This window comes from Clupea harengus, chromosome 19 (assembly GCF_900700415.2).
Source record: "Clupea harengus chromosome 19, Ch_v2.0.2, whole genome shotgun sequence".
In the NCBI taxonomy this organism is placed as follows: Eukaryota; Metazoa; Chordata; class Actinopteri; order Clupeiformes; family Clupeidae; genus Clupea; species Clupea harengus.
In genome coordinates, this window is record NC_045170.1 from 2544677 (window position 1) to 2569676 (window position 25000).

General features: G+C 46.0%; 2 protein-coding genes across 2 annotated transcripts in view; one reads left to right on the forward strand and one right to left on the reverse strand.

The window, feature by feature from the left end:
* pleca (plectin a) overlaps positions 1–22197 on the forward strand; it is a 174165-nt gene extending 151968 nt beyond the window's left edge. Inside the window, exons 25-36 of the mRNA XM_031585928.2 lie at positions 1454–1637; positions 3796–3953; positions 4347–4525; positions 5197–5335; positions 5877–6233; positions 6506–6589; positions 6663–6767; positions 6950–7048; positions 9220–12573; positions 13576–20709; positions 20847–20949; positions 21276–22197. Coding sequence (XP_031441788.1) covers positions 1454–1637; positions 3796–3953; positions 4347–4525; positions 5197–5335; positions 5877–6233; positions 6506–6589; positions 6663–6767; positions 6950–7048; positions 9220–12573; positions 13576–19917 — 11001 coding nt within the window. The 3' untranslated portion in view covers positions 19918–20709; positions 20847–20949; positions 21276–22197. The remainder of the gene's footprint in view (positions 1–1453; positions 1638–3795; positions 3954–4346; positions 4526–5196; positions 5336–5876; positions 6234–6505; positions 6590–6662; positions 6768–6949; positions 7049–9219; positions 12574–13575; positions 20710–20846; positions 20950–21275) is intronic.
* Positions 22198–24181: 1984 nt separating this feature from the next.
* mindy1 (MINDY lysine 48 deubiquitinase 1) overlaps positions 24182–25000 on the reverse strand; it is a 14083-nt gene continuing 13264 nt past the window's right edge. The window contains exon 10 of the mRNA XM_031585911.2: positions 24182–24638. Within this exon, the coding sequence (XP_031441771.1) occupies positions 24564–24638 (75 nt within the window). The 3' untranslated portion in view covers positions 24182–24563. The remainder of the gene's footprint in view (positions 24639–25000) is intronic.

The following is a 25000-nucleotide window of genomic DNA, read 5'->3' on the forward strand; positions in this document are numbered from 1 at the left end:
ATGGTAAAGACCCCTACACAGCTCTCACACTTGAACCTCTTCATGGTAAAGACCCCTACACAGCTCTCACACTTGAACCTCTTCATGGTAAAGAACCCAGAACTCACACTAGAACTTCTTCATGTTAAAGAACCCTCACACAGCTCTCACAGTAAAGAACCCTCACACAGCTCTCACACTAGAACCTCTTCATGGTAAAGACCCCTCACACAGCACTCACACTAGAACTTCTTCACGCTAAAGAACCCTCACACAGGAGTCACACTGTTGCCACACTGCATTTGCTGCACGGTTTCTTTAGGAGTTCCAGCGGTCAGATGCCTGGTTTCTCCCGTATTCTGATCTCCCGCCCCCCTCCCGTTTTGTCATTTCTCCCGGTAATCTCCCATATTTTACGAGGTCTAAACGTATTTTATTAATAATCAAATGAAAAAAAATGTTCTCCAATGTTCTAAAGTTGCCAGATCATGTATGAAACGCAATCATGTCTTACACAATAAAGCTGTGTAATAAACTGTACTAAGCCTCATTCAAAGTACACCCCATCTAAGAAAATATTTAGGGCAGCCAAGTCAGCCACCTACATATACAATACTACAAAACAGTAGTTTTAAATTATAATACATATCCTGAGACCTGTGCAAGGCTTACGTCAACTGTTTCTGTGATGTTCATATGAATGATTTTGTTGTAATAAAAAATGTCATGAATAAATAATAATTTATTGCAATAGTTAGTTGTTATAATAAGTGATTGTGAATAAATAGATTGCGAATACATACATAATAATAAAGAAAGAAATTTGTTTTGTTAATAAATACAGTTATTGTGTATTTATCTATATACGGAAGACTACATAATACATAATAAATACGTTGTCTATAAATACTTATATATACGACATCCCTCAAAACCAACATTTGCCAACCTCTGCCATCCACGCCCCCTCAAAACTCCCCACCCGCCGAAATCTCCCGTAATTTGCTACTCAAATGTTGGCAGGTAAGATGTTGTGGCATATGTCAATGAACCAGAACTACTCACCCCAGCTTTCATGCAAAACCTTAATACCGAGACATCCACAAATGCGAGTCCTTACTTGTACCTTTTCGCACAGGCAACAGACAGTGAGTGCTTAGAAAGCTGTCTGAAATGAATATAAGTCACAGGCAAGGGAGAATCGGGTAAAAGTTGCGGTACATGAAATTCGCCAAATCTGTTTACCTCTTTTTTTCTGAGTTTGTTTTCTTGTGAAACTGACTATTTACCACGCCATGCTGAGTGGTTGATCCAGTTCCCCTCTGACAATAATGTAACATTTTAAATAATTGACGTATATGCTATTTCCCAAATGCTATATATAATCTGCTTTTGTTTGATTTGATTTGTTGTGAAATGAACTATTTACTTTAGCACAGTAACTCATTTCTGCGGCTGTTCTCTCGTGTTCCAGTTTAAGACTCTGAAGGTTGAAGAGTACCGGCTGGCCCTGAAGAACCTGGAGCTGCACTACCAGAACTTCATGAAGGACAGCCCGGACTCGGAGATGTTCGGCGCCGACGACCGCCTGCAGGCGGAGAACGGGTTCCAGTCGGCCCGGCAGCACTACGACGTCCTAGTGCAGTCTTTGGAGCAAGGTGGGCTGACTGCAGAGCACTCAGATCGACAAACATATTATATATTATCAGCTATTCATTTCTATTTATCCATAGAAACGTACAGATCAGTGCAGATATACATTATCATCGGTATTTAATCACTGGGTATCAAACATGCTCTACCAGTTGGGCCATAGAAACACAGGAATACAGCATAGGCTGAGTGTGTACATGGCACAGCCGGCACAGGAAGGGCACTATCCTAAATTCATAGGGGGAAGACATAGTCATAACATGTATAATCTACATTTACATACATGGCTCATCCGGTACAGCAGACAGTAATATATGGTAAACCTTATACCATCCCTGTACTGTACCTATGTGGTGAAGTGCTTTGGAAGAATAGATAAGTACATGTGAGTGTGTACTAAGGATGCAACGGTACGCGGTAATAAGTCGAACCGTTCGGTATACCGAAATGAATAGTTAATCGTTTAAAAGGTGATTTTATTCCTCTTAAATATAAAGATAACGAAACCGCGCCGTGACCCAAAAACCTGTGATACATACAGAACCGTGGGGCCCACTGTACCACTGCATCCCATAGTGAACACTTTTACACTTAGCGCTCTGTCTTCGTTCGGAGCTTCTGTGAGATCATGATCGACGCTAGCTCAAATGGGAATATCTAATCGAATCATTATTAAACATAGCTTATTTTCTATCAGTGATTGCATCATATAGCCAATGTGTGTGAGTTCCTGTTCCCTGAGGATGAGGTGGTATCTGTTGAAATGATGTTGCAGGACATGTATGATTGATGTGTGTGTGTGTGTGAGTTCCTGTTGGACATGTATGATTGATGTGTGTGTGTGTGTGTGAGTTCCTGTTGGACATGTATGATTGATGTGTGTGTGTGTGAGTTCCTGTTGGACATGTATGATTGATGTGTGTGAGTTCCTGTTGGACATGTATAATTGATGTGTGTGTGTGAGTTCCTGTTGACATGATGATGTGTGTGAGTTCCTGTTGACATGATGATGTGTGTGAGTTCCTGTGGAGGATGAGGTGTTAACTGTTGACATGATGATGTGTGTGAGTTCCTGTTGACATGATGATGTGTGTGAGTTCCTGTGGAGGATGAGGTGTTAACTGTTGACATGATGATGTGTGTGAGTTCCTGTTGACATGATGATGTGTGTGAGTTCCTGTGGAGGATGAGGTGTTAACTGTTGACATGATGATGTGTGTGAGTTCCTGTTGGACATGTATGATTGATGTGTGTGTGTGAGTTCCTGTTGGACATGTATGATTGATGTGTGTGAGTTCCTGTTGACATGATGATGTGTGTGAGTTCCTGTTGACATGATGATGTGTGTGAGTTCCTGTTGACATGATGATGTGTGTGAGTTCCTGTTGGACATGTATGATTGATGTGTGTGAGTTCCTGTTGGACATGATGATGTGTGTGAGTTCCTGTTGGACATGATGATGTGTGTGAGTTCCCTGAGGATGAGGTGGTAACTGTCGACATGATATTGCAGGACATGTTCCAGGCGGAGCAGAGAACCTCTCTGGTAAAGGCCCGTGATTGGTGCTGTGCTATGAAGGCCCTTGATTGATTGGTGCTGTGCTGTTTGAGTCTGTGTGGCTTTGTGCTTAGAGCGGCAAATACGTATATCTGGTCTGGCCCTGTTTCATATTAAGAGTTCTAACTCGTAAATATTAGGACTTAGTATTAGTATTTATGACTTCTGTAAGTCAATAAGAATACTTAATATGAAGTGGGACCAACTGTTTTTTTTCTGCTGTTCAACATCGGCCATTGCTAAAGTTACTAAAAGCGCTGCTGTGAGAGTTCTGTGTGTGTGTGTGTGTGTGTGTGTGTGTGTGTGTGTGTGTGTGTGTGTGTGTGTGTGTATTTGTATGGGTTTCGCTGTCATGTTTTACTCACATTGTAAGCACTAGTGTTTGTGCCCCTTCAGACGAGTTACCTATGGTATACCTCTTTATAACACTGCTGCTAGATTGTGTGTCTAACCTCTTTTGCACGTGTATCTATAGCCACTGTTTCTCAATCAGACCTGTAACACCACCTCTGTGTGTGTGTGTGTGTGTGTGTGTGTGTGTGTGTGTGTGTGCGTGCGTGCGTGCGTGCGTGCGTGCGTGCGTGCGTGCGTGTGTGTGTTTGCAGGAGAGCAAGATGAAACTCTGTGTAAGACCTACATGAGTCAGATCCGAGACCTGCGGCTGCGGCTGGAGAGCTGTGAGAACCGCACCGTCAGCCGCCTCAGGCACCCAGTGGACAAGGAGCCGCTCCAGGCCTGCGCCCAGAGGGCCTCCGACCAGAAGGTACCGACCCAGAACAGCTCGCTAGGATCCCTTCTAGAACCTAGAACCTAGTCCAATCTAATCTAGTCATAGTCAGTGGATTGCAAAATTAATGTAAAGGACATGTGTGAATGATTCCATCAGTTTATAACGGTTTGTTTAGTTTTGAGATAAAAAAATCTATATCTTTTCATGAAATGTCAAAGAGGGTCTGGATCTTTTACTGTGATCATGGTTGTTACTGGTCACATAGAGAACTACACTTTATTACTTCACATTACCTCATAAGGCCATGGTTTCATCTCCTATCCTCCATTTTATTTGATATGGTCCCTCCTCTCTCTTGGGGTATCTGTAACCCACCACCACCTCGCCTCCTGACCCCTAACTCTGTCTGTGCTTCTGCTCCATCAGCAAGTGCAGATCGAGCTGGAGAGCATCAAGAAAGACCTGGGGAAGGTGGCCACGCAGACGGAGAGTGTGCTGGCGTCGCCTCAGGCCTCGGGCTCCATGCCTCTCCTGCGCTCCGAGCTGGACGCCACCCTCAAGAAGATGGACCACGTCTACAGCCTGTCCTCTGTCTACATCGACAAGTAAGCTCCCAATGTGAAATGCAAATAAGCTTCAAATACTCATACTAAAGTATATAAAAACGTAAAATACTGTATAAATACTTATATAATAATAGTCTATATACAGTATACTTTAAAAATAATATGTCCTTAAAATATGCTTTATAAACTGTATATTTATTTTTTTTTATCTCTGAAGCCATGATATACCCCTTAAATTATGTTTTATAACAAAGTTCAGGAGGAGCACATGGGGAAGATTGACAGCTGTCACTCACCCCACTTCTACATTCTAGATTAACCTGCCCGTTTTAGCTCAGTATCCCGCCTCCTTCCCATTCTCTTCCTAATGTACAGGTCACTTCTTATGAACTCTAACCCTTAACCTTAGGGGTATCGATGCACATCACATACACACAGCTGTGCATTTCAGGACCATGGTCAGCTACTAAACAAACATTTACATTAAGTCATTTAGCAGACGCTTTTATCCAAAGCGACGTACGAAGGAGAGAACAATCAAGCTACGAGCAATAGACACCTAATGTAACAATAGGAGAGAACACTAGTGTAGTGTAACAATAGGTCTCTATTTCTCGTAGCTTGATTGATTGATAGCTTGCCTAAACTAGAGAACTGATAGTACGGGACCCTTATTACCAAATTGACATAATTTCCTCTTAATCTGCCAGGTTGAAGACCATCGATGTGGTGATCCGCAGCACACAGGAAGCTGAGGAGGGGCTCAAGAAGTTTGAGGGCCAGCTGCGTAACGTCAACAAGGTTCCTGCTGAGGAGAAGGAAGTGAAGGCTCACCTCAGCCAGCTCAAGGTACGAATACTCACCTCACGCAGCTCAAGGTACGAATACTCACTGGTAAAAATAATTACATTTCATCACCAAAAATTATAAATTAAAAGACCAGTCCAAAATAATACAATTCCAATTAGTCAATCCAATGTTGTGAAACTCAGTGAATCGCTCGTCTCCGTCCTTTTGCTGTCCTGGTAAATGGGAAACAAACAAAGTAGCTCGGACCGAGACATTCACTATTCCAGCCAATCAAGATCGAGACATTCACTATTCCAGCCAATCAAGACCGAGACATTCACTATTCCAGCCAATCAAGTTGCTGCCTGAGGAGCATGTAAGGGAGGGGTGTAATTTGATTGGCTGTTGAAATCAACAACCTTTCACCAGAATTACAGACTGTACCTTTAATTTCTGAGAGATGATCTAAGTCAAAAGCAGGTCTTCCTTGTCAGAATCAGAATCAGAATTGGATTTATTGCCAAGTAGGTTTACACCTACTTGGAATTATTTCTGGTTTTGTGGTCCTTGTGGTGATTTGAAACCTGTGCTTCTTGAACAGGAACTGTGCGAGGACGCCGATAAAGAGCAGGCCACGTTCGAGCGCTTGGACCAGGAGCTCCAGAAGGCGGCGGCGGTGCACGACCGCATGAGGAGCGTCCACAGCGAGCGCGACGCCGAGCTGGAGCACTACCGCTCGCTCATCACCAACATGCAGGAGCGCTGGCAGGCCGTGTCCGCCCAGATCGACCTGCGCCAACGCGAGCTGGACAACCTGGCCCGCCAGATGAAGCTGTACAGAGAGAGCTACGACTGGCTCATCACCTGGGCGGCCGACGCCAAGCAGAGGCAGGAGAAGAGCTGTGCAGCTCCCATCAGGGGAGCCTCAATGCTCAAGGACCAGCTGGCTCAGGAGAAGGTACGCTGTCGCATCTTAAAAGAGTAGAAAATACGTTTTTTTATTTTATATTAAAAGAAATGTTAAAAATGTATCAATTATTTGAATGATAGAAGTGAGGGATTTTTTTTATATACTCAAATTGACTCGTCTGTCTCAATCGTGTAATTCTGTTGGTGTAAAATGTTAGTGAACTCATAGTTAAGGTTTAGGAGCCTTGCTCAGTGGGAATATGGGACATAACATAGATATCTTTGTCACTAACTGCTGTGAACTATCGTCTTTTTTTACAGAAACTCCTGCAGGAGATTGAGAAAAACAAAGATAAAGTGGACGAGTGTCAGAAATATGCCAAGTCTTACATCGACGCCGTGAAGGTAGATTGACTTCCCTCTTCTCTCGAATAGTCAGTATGTGATTAGTAGTTTGCTTAATTCTGTCTTTCTATAGGACTATGAGCTTCAGCTGGTCACCTACAAAGCCCTGGGTGAACCACTGGCCTCTCCCGCCAAGAAATCCAAAATGGACTCCGTGTCCGATAACATCATTCAGGAGGTAGGTGAAGGAGATCGGGAATCTCTGCCACTGTTAATCTCATTCCAAGTGTGTCGGATTACATCATTCCATCTAATCTTTCTGAATTTAGGTGTTTTAGTTTTTTAGCAGTGCATTGATTTCCCTGTTTATTTATGTATTTTTGTATTTCTGATTGCATCGTTGACTTCTCTCTCCTCAAGTATGTCAACCTGAGAACTCGTTACAGCGAACTGCTCACCCTCATGAGCCAGTACATCATCTTCATCACGGACACACAGCGCCGCCTAGAGGACGAGGAGGTAAGTTACACGTGGCGTTCTTCCTTCAGCAGGAGCAACAGCAACACTGCTCCGGGACTCAAATGAACACTAACACTGAGTTCTATCCTCATGTATGGAGAACCATACAGATTAGTTTATACCATTGTATATGAGTTGGACTCAGAATGTACACACACTGAATGGAACGCGGACGGAACCAACCTATAGGCCATGCCACTCAGGGATCGGTGCTCGAGTTTAGAACCAAATATCTACCTTTCTCTATTGAAGAGTGGGTTAGGTTTAGAGTGTAGAGTTGTCTCCACCATACCAGTTACACTGAGTGCCCTCCCTTGGGTCGATTCCCAGTTAATGTCTAAAAATGTTTAATAAATAGATGAGGAGGTTTAGGAGGTGAAGTTGGAAGGTGTTCACTCGTGATTACGGAGGCCGCTGATCCAATGTTAGTGGTGCAGCACATCTCCATTACCCAGTGGTCTGCCATCCTCTATGTACAGCTGTTTCGCCCTCGTAGCTGTCCATCACCCAGTGGTCTGCCATCCTCTATGTACAGCTGTTTCGCCCCTGGTGGCTGTCCATTACTCTGTTGGGCCGTGGTCTTACTGGGAGTGAAGGCGCTAACTGCCCCCTTCTCAGCCTGAGCGCCTTCACTGTCTCCATGCATCTCTCTTGTGCATGATCACCCACAGCAGGGCTCACCCACAGCAGGGGAACGCAGGGCAGGGGAACGCAGGGCAGGGCTCACCCACAGCAGGGTTCACCCACAGCAGGGCTCACCCACAGCAGGGGAACGCCATTCAGTCCTCAATGGTGGGCTCCTCTTGTGTTCACAGATCCTCGGGTATGGACACTCCCCGTAGGCAGACTTGATAGATACCCCCCCCCCCCCCCCTTAGCAACCAGACTTGATAGATACCCCCCTTAGCAACCTTTCTGTTTCCTCTCTTCGGAGCTTGTTATCTACCTCGTTCTATTTGCTTCAGGCTGACCTGCTCCTTGTCTCAAAGTTATGTTGTAGATGAGCACTGTTTTCTTTTTTTTTCTTTTTTTCTTGCTGCCCTTTGATTTTTTTTCTAACCTTTGTTATTCTGCCTGTCTGCTTCTCTAAACGGCTTGCCAGTGCATTATCATGATGAATGTTTGACATGTCTGGGCACTAAAGAGGCACAATATCCGCACAATAACCAGGTATTTAAATCATCTTTGCATTTAAATGAGCACGTTGCACTTTTCTCATTTCATTGTGTCATGAGCTTTTGCTTTTAACATCTGTGTGAGGATTAGAGTTGTGGAGATAACATACTGTGATTCTTAGATTTCTACTGCCTAGCCAAGTATCAATCATTAAATCACAAGTATCAATAGTTCAATCACTTTAAGCAGTGTGAGGTCAGTGGCATTCATCATGTCCAGTTTATCTTCTGGGTATAACATATTCATTCATTCATTCATTCATTCATTCATTCATTCATTGCTTTACCATTCTCCATATCTCCTGCTTGTCATGCTGCATCACTAAGCTGTGTTTTCTAAATGAGGTACGATCCGAACACAAAATTCCTGCTCAGTTAGTTTTAGACTTCATTCTTCATTCTCGATCTGCAAACTGCAGCTTTTCCCCCCTTTCTTTCTGTTCCTGCTGAAGCTTATGCTTAATTATTTCTCCTTAATTTAGTGACTTCTCCCTCAGTAGTGTTTTCGTGTATTAGTGTAGTGTGAGCTATACACAAACATTTCAATTTACAACAGCTAAGCAGACCATGATGTTGTCAAATTTGATAATAGATTTGGCACTGTCCTTGAAAGATATTCCCTTCTATCTCGGCTGCTTGTAGTCATCCCAGAGGCCCAATCCACTGTTGTGTTGTGAAGTGCAGTGGTGTGTCATTCTGTGTGCCATACATCCAAGACAGTGTACAATGATGTTCTCAATAAATACGTAATACTATTCTTATTACTCATTGTTAACACATTTCCTTTAATATAACTAAGATATTTTAATTTCAAATGTACAAAGTTACAAACAGTATTTTTTGTACATGTCTTTACCTTTTTTTCCCCATGTATCTCCCTGTACTATGTAATGTAACCCCAAATTGCAAACAAAAGTTGCATAATTAACCCTGTAACCCCGTAACCATGTTTTTATTCCGTCCCACCCCGACTGCCGTCTGCTTCCACTAATACAGAAAACTGCTGAAAAGGTCAAAGCAGAGGAGCAGAAAAAGATGGCGGAGATGCAGGCAGAGTTAGATAAACAGAGGCAGTTAGCCGAGACTCACGCCAAGGCCATCGCCAAGGCCGAGAAGGAGGCCGAGGAGCTCAAACTCAAAATGAAAACGGAGGTCAGCAGGAGGCAGGTGGTGTCTGTGGACGCCGAGAAACAGAAGCAGAACATCCAGCAGGAGCTGCACCAGCTCAAAAGCCTCTCGGAGCAGGAGATCAAAACCAAGGCCGAGCAAGTGGAGGAGGCCCTTCAGAGTCGAATCAAGGTCGAGGAGGAGATCCACATCATCCGCCTGCAGCTGGAGACCACCGTGAAGCAGAAGTCCACGGCCGAAGCTGAACTCCAGCAGCTGAGAGACAGAGCGGCGGAGGCGGACAGGCTGAGGAAAGCGGCGCAGGAGGAAGCTGAGAAACTCCGCGCTCAGGTGGCCGAGGAGACGCAGCGGAAACGCAAGGCGGAGGAGGAGCTGAAGAAGAAAGCCGAGGCAGAGAAAGAAGCGGCCAAGCAGAAGCAGAAAGCTCTAGAGGACCTGGAGAAGTACAAGCTTCAGGCCGAGGAGGCGGAGCGGTGCCTCAAACAGGCCGAGCTGGAGAAGCAGCGGCAGATCAAAGTCGTCGAGGAAGTCGCCGTGAAAAGCGCGGCGGCGGAACTCCAGAGCAAACGTCTGTCATTGGTCGAGAAAACGTCCAAGCTGGAGGAGTCACTCAAGCACGAGCAGGACGCGGTCCTCCAGCTGCAGGGAGAAGCGGAAGGTCTCAAGAGGCAGCAGGCGGAGGCGTCCAAAGCCAGAGGAGAGGCGGAGACGGAGCTGGAGAAGTGGAGGCAGAAGGCCAACGAGGCCCTCAGGCTGCGGCTCCAGGCGGAGGAGGAGGCCCAGAAGAAGAGCCTCGCCCAGCAGGAGGCCGAGAAGCAGAAAGAGGTGGCCGAGCGCGAGGCCAAGAAGAGAGCCAAGGCGGAGGAGGCTGCGCTGAAGCAGAAGGAAATGGCGGAGAAAGAGCTGGAGAAGCAGAGGAAGCTGGCGGACGATACCGCTCAGCAGAAGCTCTCCGCCGAGCAAGAGCTCATCCGCCTCAGGGCCGAGTTTGACCACGCGGCGCAGCAGAGGGCCCTGCTGGACGCTGAACTCCAGCGGCTGAAGAACGAGGTCAATGCTGCCGTAAACCAGAGGAAACAGCTGGAGGAGGAACTGGCCAAAGTTAGAGCCGAGATGGACGTTCTCCTTCAGGCCAAGTCTACGGCTGAGAGGCAGTCCATGACCACCACAGAGAAGAGCAAACAGCTGATCGAGTCGGAGGCCGCCAAAATGAGGGTCCTGGCTGAAGAAGCAACCAGGCTAAGATCGGTGGCAGAGGAGGCCAAGAAACAAAGACAAGTCGCTGAGGACGAAGCAACTCGACAGAGAGCCGAAGCCGAGAAGATCCTGAAAGAAAAGCTGGCCGCGATAAACGAAGCCACGAGGCTGAAAACCGAAGCTGAGATAGCTCTTAAGGAAAAAGAGGCTGAAAACGAACGTCTCAAGAGGAAAGCTGAAGACGAGGCATATCAGAGGAAGCTCCTGGAAGACCAAGCAGCCCAGCACAAGCAGGATATCGATGAGAAGATGAACCAGCTCAAGAAAGCCTCCGACACAGAGCTGGGGCGACAGAAGAAGATTGTAGAGGAGACGGAGAAACACAGAAAGGTGGTGGAGGAGGAAATCCGCATCCTCAAACTGAGCTTCGAGACGGCCTCAAAAGGAAAGCTTGACCTTGACAAGGAGCTGAACAAACTCAAGGGCATTGCAGAGGAGACCCAGAAGAGCAAAACAAAGGCAGAGCAAGAGGCGGAGAAATTCCGAAAGCTCGCCCAAGAGGAAGAGAAGAAGAGGAAGGAGGCGGAGGAGAAGGTGAAAAGGATCCAAGCAGCCGAGGAGGAGGCGGCCAGACAGCGCAAAGTCGCCCAGGAAGAGGTCGAACGCCTCAAACAGAAAGCCGGAGAGGCCAACAAGCAGAAGGAGGTGGCCGACAAAGAGGCAGAACAACACATCGTCGCAGCCAAAGAAGCGGCCCTAAAATGCTCTGCGGCTGAAAAGAAGGCTCAAGACATCCTGGTGCAACAGAAGGAGGACAGTGCGGCACAAGCGAAGCTCAAGGAGGAGTTTGAGAAGGCAAAGAAGCTGGCCAAGGAAGCAGCCATAGCCAAAGAAAAGGCAGAGAAAGAGGCAGCCCTTCTGCGGCAAAAAGCGGAAGAAGCTGAGCGTCAGAAGCAAGCGGCCGAAGCTGAGGCGGCCAAACAGACCAGGGCTCAGGAGGATGCGGAGAAACAGAGGAAGGAAGCCCAGGAGGAAGCTGCCAAGAGGGCGGAAGCTGAAGCAGCCGCCCTGAAACAAAAACAGCAAGCTGACGCTGAGATGGCCAAGCACAAACAACTGGCAGAGAAAACCCTCAAACAGAAGTCTCAGGTTGAGCAAGAACTCACAAAGGTTAAAGTTCAACTGGATGAAACGGACAAGCAGAAATCTGTCCTGGATGGAGAGCTACAGAGGCTGAAGAATGAAGTAGGTGACGCTATGAAACAGAAAGCCCTGGTGGAAGAGGAACTCTCCAAAGTTAAGAAACAGATGGAGGAGCTGGTTAAATTAAAGCTCAGAATTGAAGAGGAAAACAAACTCCTCGTCAAGAAAGACACCGAGACCACAAAGAATCTTCTAGAAGAGGAGGCTGAGAACATGAAGAAGCTGGCAGAGGACGCCGCAAGGCTCAGTGTCGCGGCTCAAGAAGCTGCAAGACTGAGAGAGGTTGCAGAGGCTGACCTTGCCCAGCAGAGGGAGCTGGCGGACAAAATGCTCAAGGAAAAAATGCTGGCCATTCAGGAAGCCACGACACTCAAGGCAGAGGCAGAGAAGCTCCTGAAAGCCAAAGATAAGGCTCAGGAGGAGGCTCATAAACTCCTGCAGGACAAAAACCAGATGCAGCAGAGGTTAGAGGTAGAGGCCGAAGGCTTCCAGAAGTCTCTAGAAGCTGAGCGTAAACGGCAACACGAGGCCACCGCTGAGGCTGAGAAGCTGAAGCTGCAGGTGACCCAGCTCAGCCAAGCCCAAGCCAAGGCGGAGAAGGAGGCCAAGAAGTACAAGACACAGGCCGACGACATCCGCGCTCGCCTACAGGAGACCGAAAGACACACCTCTGAGAAAGTCACTGTCGTCGAGAAGCTTGAAGTTCAGAGACTGCAGAGCAATAAAGAGGCAGACGACCTCCGTAAAGCTATAGGGAAACTTGAGAAAGACAAGGACAAACTGAAAAAAGAGGTTGCAGATGTACAAATTAAGTCAAAAGAGGTATTGTTCACGATTATGTTTAACCTACAACTCTGACAAGCCTAGGTGTTAGTAACGCCTAGAAGAAAACAACTAACAGTCATATATAACAATATATATAATATATTATATATAATTTATAATAACAATATATAACAATGTAAATTGCTGACAGCCAAAATAATTTAACAGAGCCAGCAATTTTTTCATGAATCTCTTCACATTATATTGTTGTTCCATTTCAAAGCATGCAATATAAACTGAGTTTTAGGGACACTCGAGTTTCATGGTTTTCTGCAGGTCCTATTTGAGGCCTTCACCCAAGATTTGCATCTGTATTTCAGAAGTGTATTTTGAACAGTTTGAATCACAACACAGTTTTACTCGTGTGTGTGACTCAGCGTGCTCATTCTTTTGGATTTGACATCTAGGGACAATTTATTCATTTTAGAATTTTAGATAGTTTAAAATAAGTTGTCTACCTTCATAGCTTCCTACTTGTCTATAAATCATATGCAATTTATTGGATTTAAAATGAGATTTTATTGTTAGGTGCAAAATTTGGCCCATAAATTGCTATTAATTGTACTGATATTTAGTGCCCTTGTCTGTCCAATTGTTGTCTGTTTTGTGAATTAAATTACTGGCCTTTCAAGCATGCATCCAACGACAGGAGAAATGCTGAAAGCTAATAGGCTACTAAGGGTGTGACACATGCTTGATTTGTATTGGATGGACATGCATCTTGAGATTCTCACTGCATCTTCAATGAGCATGTTTGAAATGAATTGGCTATGTAAATTCTTTCAGCTAAGCTGTTCGGGTGTATGCCTTAAAAAGCACTGTTGATTGTGAAATAACAGGACTACCATACGATATGAGGAGCACATTGCCATGAAAATCGAGTGTCAAAATACTGTAATACACTTAATAGTCTGTATTTTAGTTACATAAACTTACAAATAATGAATCATAAATTACTTGTGTTGTGTTCTAATACTGTGTTTCTGTTTGAAAAAATAGATGTCTGATGCACAGCAAGAGCAGATTAAGCAGGAAAAGACCCTTTTGCAAAAGACATTCCTTACAGAGAAAGAAGGGCTGTTGAAGAAAGAGAAAGCCATCGAAGAGGAGAAGAAGAAGCTGGAGAAACAGCTGGTGGATGAAACGAAGAAGGCAACCGCCCTGAAAGATGAGCAGGAACGCCAGAGGAAGCAGATGGAGGATGAGAAGAAGAAGCTGCAGGCTAGCATGGACGCCGCTCTGAAGAAGCAGAAAGATGCTGAGGAGGAGATGCGCAACAAGCAGAAGGAGATGCAGGAGCTGGAAAAGAAGAAGCTCGCGCAAGAGAAGCTCCTGGCCGAGGAGAACAAGAACCTTCGGGAGAAGCTCCAGCTGCTTGAAGGTGCACAGAAATCACCGACATCCCACACTAAAGAAATCGAGATTCAGACTGACAAGGTTCCTGAGAGTGAGGTGGTGACGATGACCATGGTGGGGGCAACAAAGAAAGTCCTCAATGGCTCCTCAGAGGTGGACGGTGTGAAGAAGGAAGAACCCGCTCTGGCTTTCGAGGGAATCCAAGGCAAGGTTCCTGCAAAGAGACTTCACGACGTCGGTGCACTGAGCAAAAAGGAATTCGACAAGCTAAAGAAAGGAAAAACTACCGTACAAGAACTAAGCAAGGTCGACAAAGTTAAAATGTGCCTGCAGGGCAAAGACAGCATTGGTGGGTTGATAGTAGAGCCAAATCAGAAAATGAGCATCTATCAAGCCCTGAAGGAGAAGAAAATCACACCTGGCACGGCCATTTTGCTTCTTGAAGCTCAAGCTGCGTCTGGGTTCATCACGGACCCTATCAAGAACAGGAAACTGTCTGTCACTGAAGCCGTAAAAGAGGGCCTGGTCGGCCCTGAGCTCCATAATAAACTGCTATCTGCAGAGCGGGCAGCGACAGGATTCAAAGATCCGTTCACTGGTGACACAATCTCCCTCTTCGAGGCCATGAAAAAGGGACTGATCGCTGAGGACCAGGCCACAAAGCTCCTCGATGCTCAGCTGGCAACCGGCGGAATAATTGATCCGGTCAACAGTCATCGGGTGCCTCTACAAACTGCGGTCAAACAGGGTCAATTAGATGACGAGCTTAACAAAGTTCTATCCAACCCGCCTGCAGACAAAAAGGGATTCATTGACCCCGACACAAAGGAAAGTGTCACTTACCAGCAGTTGCTGGAGAAATGCAAACCAGACCCTGAAACCAACCTTCCTATGCTGCCCATTACAGAGAAAGCCGCACTGAGTGACGAGACGTACACAGACGAGGAGGCCAAAGACGTGCTCAGCAAGGCCAGCGTGACGGTTCCATTTGGAAAATTTATGGGAAAGACTGTTACTATCTGGGAAGTAATCAACTCAGAGTACTTCACGCAGGACCAGAGAAGGGATCTGATTCGCCAGTACAAAAGTGGGAAAATAACTGTCGAGAAGATCATCAAAATTGTAATCACAGTTGTAGAAGATAAAGAGAAGAGCAAAGAACTGACCTTCGAAGGAATCAGATCCCCCGTGACAGCGTCAGAACTACTCGACTCAAAGGTAATAAACAAAGACCTGTTTAACAAACTAAGCAACGGCAAAGCTCTAATCAAGGACATCTCTGAGATGGACGCCGTGAAGAAAGCTCTGAAAGGTACAAACAGCGTTGCCGGGGTGCTCGTCGAGTCCACCAAGGAGAAACTGCCAATCTACCAAGCCATGAAGAAAGGTTTGATCGGAACAGAGCCTGCGCTGAACATGCTTGAGGCCCAGGCCGGAACTGGATTTGTAATCGACCCCGTCAAAAATCAAAGGATGACTGTGGACGAGGCTGTCAAGTCAGGTCTCGTTGGGCCAGAGCTCCATGAGAAACTGCTGTCAGCTGAAAGAGCAGTGAGTGGGTACAAAGATCCCTACACTGGAAAAACAGTGTCTCTGTTTGAAGCCATGAACAAAGATCTCATCTCTAAAGACCAAGGCATTCGACTTCTAGAGGCCCAGTTGGCTACCGGGGGCATCATTGATCCAGTCAAGAGTTACCGGATCCAACAGGATGTGGCGTGCAAACGTGGCTATTTCAGTGAGGAGCTGAACAGCTTGGGCAGCCCCTCTGACACAAGCAAAGTGTTCTACGATCCCAACACCCAGGAGAATGTTACATACACACAACTTAAGGAGAAGTGCATCACCGACAAACAGACAGGACTCCCATTGCTGCCACTGTCAGACAAAGCCATCAAGTCAAAAGAGGACCACAAGTACTCTGAGGTTCAGACAAAGGATGCACTTAATCAGGCCACTGTGGAACTGCATAGTGGACCCTTCAAAGGAAGGAAAGTTACCATCTGGGAGATCATCCATTCAGAGTACCTCACTGAGGAGCAGAGAATCGAGTTGATCCGTCAGTACAGAAGTGGAAGTATCACCATTGAAAGAATCATCACGATTGTGATCACAACAATTGACGAGAATGAGACCACGAAAAAACAAGCCACTTTTGAGGGACTCAGAGGTCCGGTAAGTGCTAGCTCCCTGCTTGAGTCCAAAATCATTGATAAGTCCATGTACGACCAGCTCCAGCAAGGCAAAAAGAAACCCAAAGACATTGGTGATACTGATGCAGTGAAAAAATATCTACAAGGTGGGGATGGCATTGGCGGCATTCTCCTGGAGAAATCTAAAGAGAAGATTAGTGTTTACCAGGCAATGAAGCAGAAAATGTTGACTCCAAATACAGGCCTGGCTCTCCTGGAGGCGCAAGCGGCCACTGGCTTTATCATCGACCCTGTGAAGAACCAGCAGTTCACCGTCGACGACGCCGTGAAGGCTGGCCTGGTTGGCCCTGAACTTCATGAAAAACTTCTGCTAGCAGAAAAGTCAGTGACCGGCTATAAAGACCCTTACACGGGTAGCAAGATCTCCCTGTTGCAAGCTATGCAGAAGCAGCTCGTTTTGCGAGAACATGCCATCCCACTGCTGGAAGCACAAGTGGCCACAGGGGGCGTCATTGATCCAGTGAACGGCCATCGTGTCCCCAATGACGTAGCCATTCAGCGGGGCTATCTCACAAAGCAGGTTGCCAAATCGTTCGCCAGTCCATCAGGTGATATCATGGGCTTTACTGATCCCAGCACAGGTGAAAGCGCCACTTACAAGCAACTGAAGGAGAAATGCACGAAAGACCCAGACACAGGCGTGTATCTCCTGCCTCTGGCTGAGGCCGAGGCACCCCCCAAGGAAGAGAAGTCCTATGTGTACACTGAAGAGCAGGCTCAGACAGACCTGGCGACCACCACAGTTGATATCCCTCACGAAAGCTTTGCCGGAAAGGAGATGTCCCTGTGGGAGGTCATGCAATCAAACTTGCTCCCCGCTGAGGAAAAACAAAGACTACTCGAACAGTACAGAACTGGAAAGATAACTAAGGAGAGAATGATCATAATTGTCATTGAGATAATTCAGCAAAGAGAGACTGTTAAGACAGAGCAGAGCATGTCTTGTGATGTCATCAGGCGCAGGATCACCATCGATGAGCTCTACAACGCTCGCATCATCAACCTGGAAACCTACAACTTGCTGAAAGCCGGCAAGAAAACCATCCGTGAAGTTATGGAGATGTCTACCGTCAAGGGCTATCTGTTCGGCACTGGCTGCATCGCAGGCGTGATCTCGGACACATTCACCAAAGTCAGCATTTATCAAGCCATGAAGAGGAACCTCATCAAGCCTGACTTAGCCGTGAGTCTTCTGGAGGCACAAGCAGCCACCGGCTTCATCATCGACCCAGTGAAAGATGAAATGCTAACGGTCGACGAGGCTGTACGCAAAGGCCTGGTTGGCCCCGAAACACACGACAAACTCCTGTCTGCTGAGAGGGCCGTAACAGGCTACAAAGATCCGTACAGTGGCAAGGTCATCTCCCTTTACCAAGCAATGAAGAAAGACTTAGTCCCTGAAGACTATGCCTTAAAACTCTTGGAGGCTCAAGTCGCGACCGGTGGTGCCGTTGATCCGGAGTACAGCTTCCACCTGCCAACTGAGGTGGCGACCCAGCGTGGCTACATCAACAAAGAGATGATTGACAGGCTCTCAGGTCCAAATACAGACGTGACCGAGTTTGTGGACCCGACCACCGATGAGAAGATGTCCTATGCTCAGCTCCTGAAGCGCTGCAAAGTGGACAAAGACAGCGGCCTGCACTTGCTGTCTCTCGCCGATAAAGGACTTCTCTTCAAGGGTCTCAGGAAGCAGATCACCCTCGATGAGCTGCTCCGCTCCAACATCATCGATCAGAAGACTTACGATGAGCTCAGCCAGGGGATCATCTCAGTCGAGGACATCAGCAAAACCATTCAGAAATACCTAATAGGCACCAGCTGCATTGCAGGGGTTTATGTAGAGGCTACCAAAGACCGCCTATCGATCTACCAGGCAATGAAGAAGAACATGATCAGGCCAGGCACTGCCTTTGAGCTCCTTGAGGCACAAGCAGCAACAGGATATGTCATCGACCCCATCAAAAACCTAAGGCTGAACGTAAGTGAAGCTGTAAAAATGGGGGTTGTAGGCTCAGAGTTTAAAGACAAGCTCCTCTCTGCAGAAAGAGCTGTGACTGGCTACAAGGATCCGTACTCGGGCAAGGTCATCTCTCTGTTCCAGGCCATGAAGAAGGGCCTGATCCTGAAGGACCACGGCATCCGTCTCCTGGAGGCCCAGATAGCCACGGGTGGAATCATCGACCCGGAGGAGTCTCACCGCCTGCCGGTGGAGATGGCCTACAAACGAGGCCTGTTCGATGAGGAGATGAACGAGATCCTCACCGACCCGTCTGACGACACCAAAGGCTTCTTCGACCCCAACACGGAGGAGAACCTGACCTACCTTCAGCTGATGGAACGCTGCATGACCGACCCCGAGACGGAACTCGTCCTCCTGCCCCTGAAAGAGAAGAAGCGCGAGAGGAAGACGTCCTCCAAGTCCTCCGTCCGCAAACGCAGAGTGGTGATTGTGGATCCTGAGACTGGCAAGGAGATGTCTGTGTATGAGGCGTACCGCAAAGGGCTTATTGATCACCAGACCTACCTGGAGCTTGCAGAGCAGGAGTGCGAGTGGGAGGAGATCACCATCTCCTCCTCGGACGGTGTTGTAAAGTCCATGATCATCGACCGTAGATCTGGACGCCAGTATGACATTGACGATGCCATCTCCAAAGGACTCATAGACAAGTCGGCCTTGGAACAGTACCGATCTGGCACGCTGTCAATCACGGAGTTTGCTGACATGCTTTCAGGGAACATGAGCGGCTCCCGATCACGCTCCTCCTCCTTTGGGTCCGCCTCTGGATCCGCCTCGTCCTACTCCAGCCCGACTCCCTCGATCAAAACGCCCGCAACCACCTGGAACGATCCGACCGAGGAGACTGGCCCAGTTGCGGGAATCCTAGACACGGACACCTTGGAAAAAGTGACCATCACCGAAGCCATGCATCGGAATCTGGTGGACAACATCACCGGCCAACGGCTCCTGGAGGCCCAGGCTTGCACAGGTGGAATCATCGACCCAAACACCGGTGAGAGGTTCTCCGTCACTGATGCGACAGAGAAAGGGCTTGTGGATAAGATCATGGTCGACCGCATAAGCCTGGCCCAGAAGGCTTACAACGGATTCGAGGATCCCAGAACCAAAACTAAAATGTCTGCCGCACAAGCCTTAAAGAAGGGTTGGCTTTACTATGAAGCTGGCCAGCGGTTCCTTGAAGTCCAGTACCTCACGGGGGGACTGATTGAACCAGATGTCCAGGGACGTGTAGCCATTGACGATGCCGTTAAGAAAGGCACACTTGATTCACGGACTGCACAGAAACTACGGGATGTCAGTGCTTACTCCAAATACCTCAACTGTCCCAAGACAAAGTTGAAGATCTCTTACAAGGATGCCATGGAGAGAAGCATGATCGAGGAAGGGACTGGCCTGCGTCTGCTGGAAGCCTCCTCCCAGTCAAGCAAAGGGCTGTACAGCCCCTACAGCGTCAGTGGATCGGGCTCAGCCTCCGGTTCCCGACCGGGCTCACGAACCGGATCGAGGCCCGGTTCTAGACGGGGGAGCTTTGATGCAACTGGCTCCTCCGGTTTCTCCATGGGCTTCTCGTCCACGTCATACTCCTCCCCCAGCTTCGGTCGCCGTTACACGGCAGGAGAGCATGGCGGCGGGCTGTGCGTGGACGAACTGAAGACAGCCCTGAAAGCACTGGCATCAGGCAGGAACTGTTGCATTGAGGATGGGATTACGTTCACTCTGCCCCCAATGCAGTGCCCACTGGTTGCTTAGCAACCTATGAGGAAACAAACTCATTCATTCATTCTGCTCTGCATGTGGTTGCTATGGGGATTTGCTTTTATCTGTATTATTGGCTGAGTCTTTGTTGTTGAATTTAAAATTTATTTTGAAGATTATTTCTTATTTCTCTCAAGATAACTTAAGCTCATTTTGTTCTACTTTCTTCTTGTCTCATCCAAAATATTTTTACTGTACATTTTTATTTGTAGAATGGACTTCCAGCGTACAAGAACTTAAATGTAAATGCTGTTTCTATTATTGTACGCTTAAGTTGGTTATATTTAGTTCTTTTTAGAGGTTAACGTTTTGTTAACATTTTCAGCCTGCAAATTTCTTTAAAGAGGAAAGCTCAAGCCTACTGTCTGCAGAGCAGAATTAAAATAACCCAGAGCGCGCTATGTAACACTGCCCAGAGATTGGTTCAAGGAGCAAAGCTTTTAAAATCCTCTGCCAATCCAAGTCGATGATACCACGCCCACCAATGACACCACCATGATACTCTACCGTACCCTCAGCCAATCATGCGAAACCATCAGACGGCCAACCGTCATCAAACAATATGACAATTATGGATGACACACGTGGCTGCGGCCAACAGCCAAGTTCCCAGTTACTGCTGCTAGTAAAAGCTTTCTCAAGAGTGTCACTGAGGGCGCAGCGGAGATGACAAGATGCCTGCTGATCGCCGTAATCCAAAAACATACCATCTGTTCTCCAACTGTAACTTCAAGGAAGACTTCAAAGAGGCGCCATCTGCTCCCAGCATCTCTTGCATTGCTTTATGTAAGTGATCTCTTCTTAACTGTGTACTGCTTGTACATGATTTAAACTTCATGTTATGAACTGCTAAACCAAAATGCTTCTGTTATGAATGTACTGAACAAAACGCTAAATTGTACCTTTTTTTTATTTCTTCACAGTCTTTTGTGCCAAGAGGGACTAAATGATCAGATGTTGTAACAATCTCATCAGCCCTGATGTTTGACCTGATCTCAGTCCTGTAGTGAGATGAATGAATCTATGGTAAATATTCTCTTTGGTGACTTAAAGACAGTCCACAATTATACACCCCTCCCTTGTGGACAGTGAATTTGCAACATTTGTATTGGATTAGAATAGCTGCCTCTACCCGTAAAATGTTTTCCCTGGGGCTGATCATTTTACTGCATGCTATGTAGTCTTCGGAATATCTTATCACAAAAAATAAAGTATAATTTCATGTTTATGCTATGGCAGGTGCATGCAGGGAGATAATCAAAATGGCAACGTATTATTACCTTTGTTCTCCTTGACCATCTATAATCATTTGAACCTGTGTTTGTTTGTTTGTTTGTTTGTTTGTTGTCTAGGTGTCGCCTCCACCTGCATCTCCTAATCCATTGATGCTTTGAAGATTTCCTGATTTAACAGATTATTAAGTCTACATTTCAATTCAGTGTCTTGATGCAGGCTTACATAACACATGTGTACTATCATTACCACAGGAGTTATTAATACAGTGTATTACTATAATATTGTCAGCAGTTTAAATCACATCAGTGTAATAGTATCATATCGTCTTATTGTCAGCAGTAATCACAGCAGTAACTGGCACCGGCTTTTCTTACTAGATTGTTTTTTATGTAAAAAAAAAAAAAGGACAAAAGGAATTAGAGCACTTTGAGCCGTAGATAAAACAAAATGAAAACACTAATTCTAGATAGGCCTCCATTTGAGCATAAATATCCATGATTCAGTATTTGTCCCAGCCTTTGTGTCTCATCTGCACCCCCTGGTGGCCCTCCTGCATAGCTACAGCACAACAGAGAGGAGATTTGACCAAACAGAAAAAGAAGTTTGGATTGCACATGCCTTAGCATATTGGAGTCGTCACGACGACAAAACTCAACAAGGTCCTTCATTTGTGTTAGAAATAGAAATAGGCATAGAAATAAGATACTAAAGTTGTCACTTGAACCAATGTCTGTGTTCTGCACCTCACCTTCGCTGTTTCCTTTCCTTTCCTTCCTCCATCTGAGAATTTCTGTTTCAATTTCAATTATATATTTTCTTATTATATATATATTATAATATTCTATTTTTTGGCTTTGCATGTTTTAATAACATAATTTCAAGAGATGCAATAAAGCAGCTGTACCTGACTTTTTTTAAGTCCTTGCTAAGCTTCATGTCTGTTGGGGGGGGGAGCTGTGGGAGGCATGAGATGAGTAGAACTATATTTAAAGGAGGAAGTTATGTCCTAATGTAAATAAACTAAGGGTATATACTGTATACATGGCATGTGTCTCTCTTCTCTCATGTGACAGAAATGTTTTGTGTTGTGTTGAGCTGCAGTAAAGCCACGTGAGATCAAGCTAATTGTGGCACACACTGTTTTATTCTATATGGTTTTTAAATGAGCTGCATCTGAGCTCTGAGCAGATCTCCTCCTGGGTGTGACTGAGACACTGTCCACGACTCCCAAGGATAGAAATGGCAGTTATCAGATACAAAAACAAATTGACTAAATGTCACGGAAGTCTTTCACATTATTGACATGTTCAAATATTTGTGGTTGTTCTAACTGATGTTCCAGCTCAGAACCGTCTCAGAAATGATGCTCATCTAGACCATTACATTTAGCAAGTCTTCCTTCTTAGAAGGGCATAATCCATGTTCTAAGAATAATCAACAAGGTTTCTAATTCATTAACACAATCTGCAAAAGGTCATTGTGCTATACGGTTTAGAACTGTAGGTCATTGTGTTATACGGTTTAGAACTGTAGGCCATTGTGCTATACGGTTAGAAACTGTAGGCCATTGTGCTACACGGTTTAGAACTGTAGGCCATTGTGCTACACTGTTTAGAACTCTTGGCCATTATCCCAGGCCTAAGGCCACCATTCTAAAACCAGCACTATAAATCTGAAAACCCTTTAGGTGTAGATATCTGAATTCCTTAAGCCCATGCCAGCACCCTAACCATTTCAGATACTTTTCCAGGGCAATGGTGCACTAAATAATATGCAAAGTAGATCCATGTATGAAATTGCATAGAAGATGTTAGACAAACACTAAAAAGGTAGTATAACTGAATGAATGAATGATTTGACTTTCTTAGCCATTTCTATTTTACATTAATACTGAACTCCTGGGAAATAATAATAACAATAAAAAACACTGCTATGGCTTTTTTTATTTGTCTTTACTGAGAGGAACATGACAAATTAAATAGAGTGTAACAATGATTAAGACATTTTAAATCAGTCGAGACAGGCCTAAAGCAACAGGGACGCCTGGAGTCACCCAGAAGGGTGTGAAGCTGTCCAGCGGACCACAGCGCCCCCTGTCTGTCTCTCTGTAGTGTTACGGCCCCGCCCTCCTGGTTTGTGACCACTGCATCCTTTAGTGTACATCACACACATCAGAATTTGTCTATACCAACATTCTTCACTACATCTGCTGTTGAAACACCAAAAGAACACAAATTTAATTAAATAAAAATGAAACAAAAAAATAATTCTAAATCAAAAACAGACAACCGTGAAACAAAACAAAACCACATTACCACATTATTGGTACCGGTGTTTTGACATCCATTTGGTTGTCTTGACAACAGAAGCCAGTAGCACATACGAGACAACCAGGCCCCGGCTGCACTTCTCTGGCTTAAACCCCTTCAACTACGGAAGCCTCAGTGGTCCACACCTTCCTCCAGGTGACTGGACAAACCCCTTTTTTCTCTACACAGGCGGTGGTGCCCTTACTCACTTCAGCACTGGCTGTGGTAATGTCCTCAAATACAGAGATTTCCTAAAGTCAGGGGGCACAAGAGGGATTATGGGAGAAGGGCCAATGGGTAGGGCGTTGAGGTGAGGATGTCAAGGTATGTGGTGATTTAGTACTATTGAAATCATTTCAGTTTTTAAAGCATTATTATCTCTACCATCCGATTAGTGGAAGCAAACTTTCAATAGTTCATTTATTTTTTAACTTTTGTCATTTATTACTGACTGCCACAAAAACACAAAGAGGATGTACACAGTCTACATCAGAGATGACCTCAGACTACCACAGCTTCTCCTCAGGCACCGGCTGGCCTCACTGCTAACACTTTCCTTACACACCTGGAGGTTTTAGATTGACCAGTCGCCCCAAGAGGCTCTAAAAAGGACCCCTCAGTCTTCTACTCTACTCGGGGTGTGAAAGATGCAGGCAGTGTTGTGGCTCAATAGCAGCAGCAGCAGCTTATGGCAGATAGACACTTAGTTAGTGCTGAACGAGCCTCACGCTTTTGGGTGGTACTGCTTTATTCCCCCACATTACAATATCTCAGCTTGGGCACTCTGCTGCCCCTGGTGGTGTGAAGTGAGATGGCAAGGAGGTTAGTGAAGGGCACGTGTGTTGTGGCATTGTGATGGGGAATTATGGCAAAGCTGGTAGGAATGGTGCTGGGTTTGGCATTAAAATGACCGCTCAGAGGAGATGGGGGCTCCTGAGTATGCACGAGTGTGTATGTTTGCACGCGAGTGAGTGTGTGTGTGTGTGTGTGTGTGTGTGTGTGTGTGAGCACTTGCAATGTCCTTGGCTTAGCCCGCAAGAGCAGACGAGTATTTGGAGGGCACAGGTAAGGTGGCGTGGAGGGCAAGCAAGGTCCCTATAATAAGGTACAGTCGGAGTCGTCCTTCTTCTCCCGTCTCCGAGTCTGCTGGCCTGCCGCTTGGCCTCGCCCCTGAAACCACAACGAAAATAAAGACATGATTATGTATGCTACGCTAGCAGAGGTAAAAAAAAAAACACAATGAAATAAAGACATGATTATGTATGCTACGCTAGCAGAGGTAAAAAAACACAACGAAATAAAGACATGATTATGTATTGCTACGCTAGCAGAGGTAACCATCACTTCAAACCCATTTCCCCCTAAAAAACACAATGAGATAAAGACATGAGCAGGTCTACTAACTACACTAAGACACAACGACATAAATACATGATTATGTATTGCCAGACATCTCTGTTAAATAGAGACTCACACTAGTTAGAGATCTCACACTAGTTAAATAGAGATCACACCACACACTAGTTAAATAG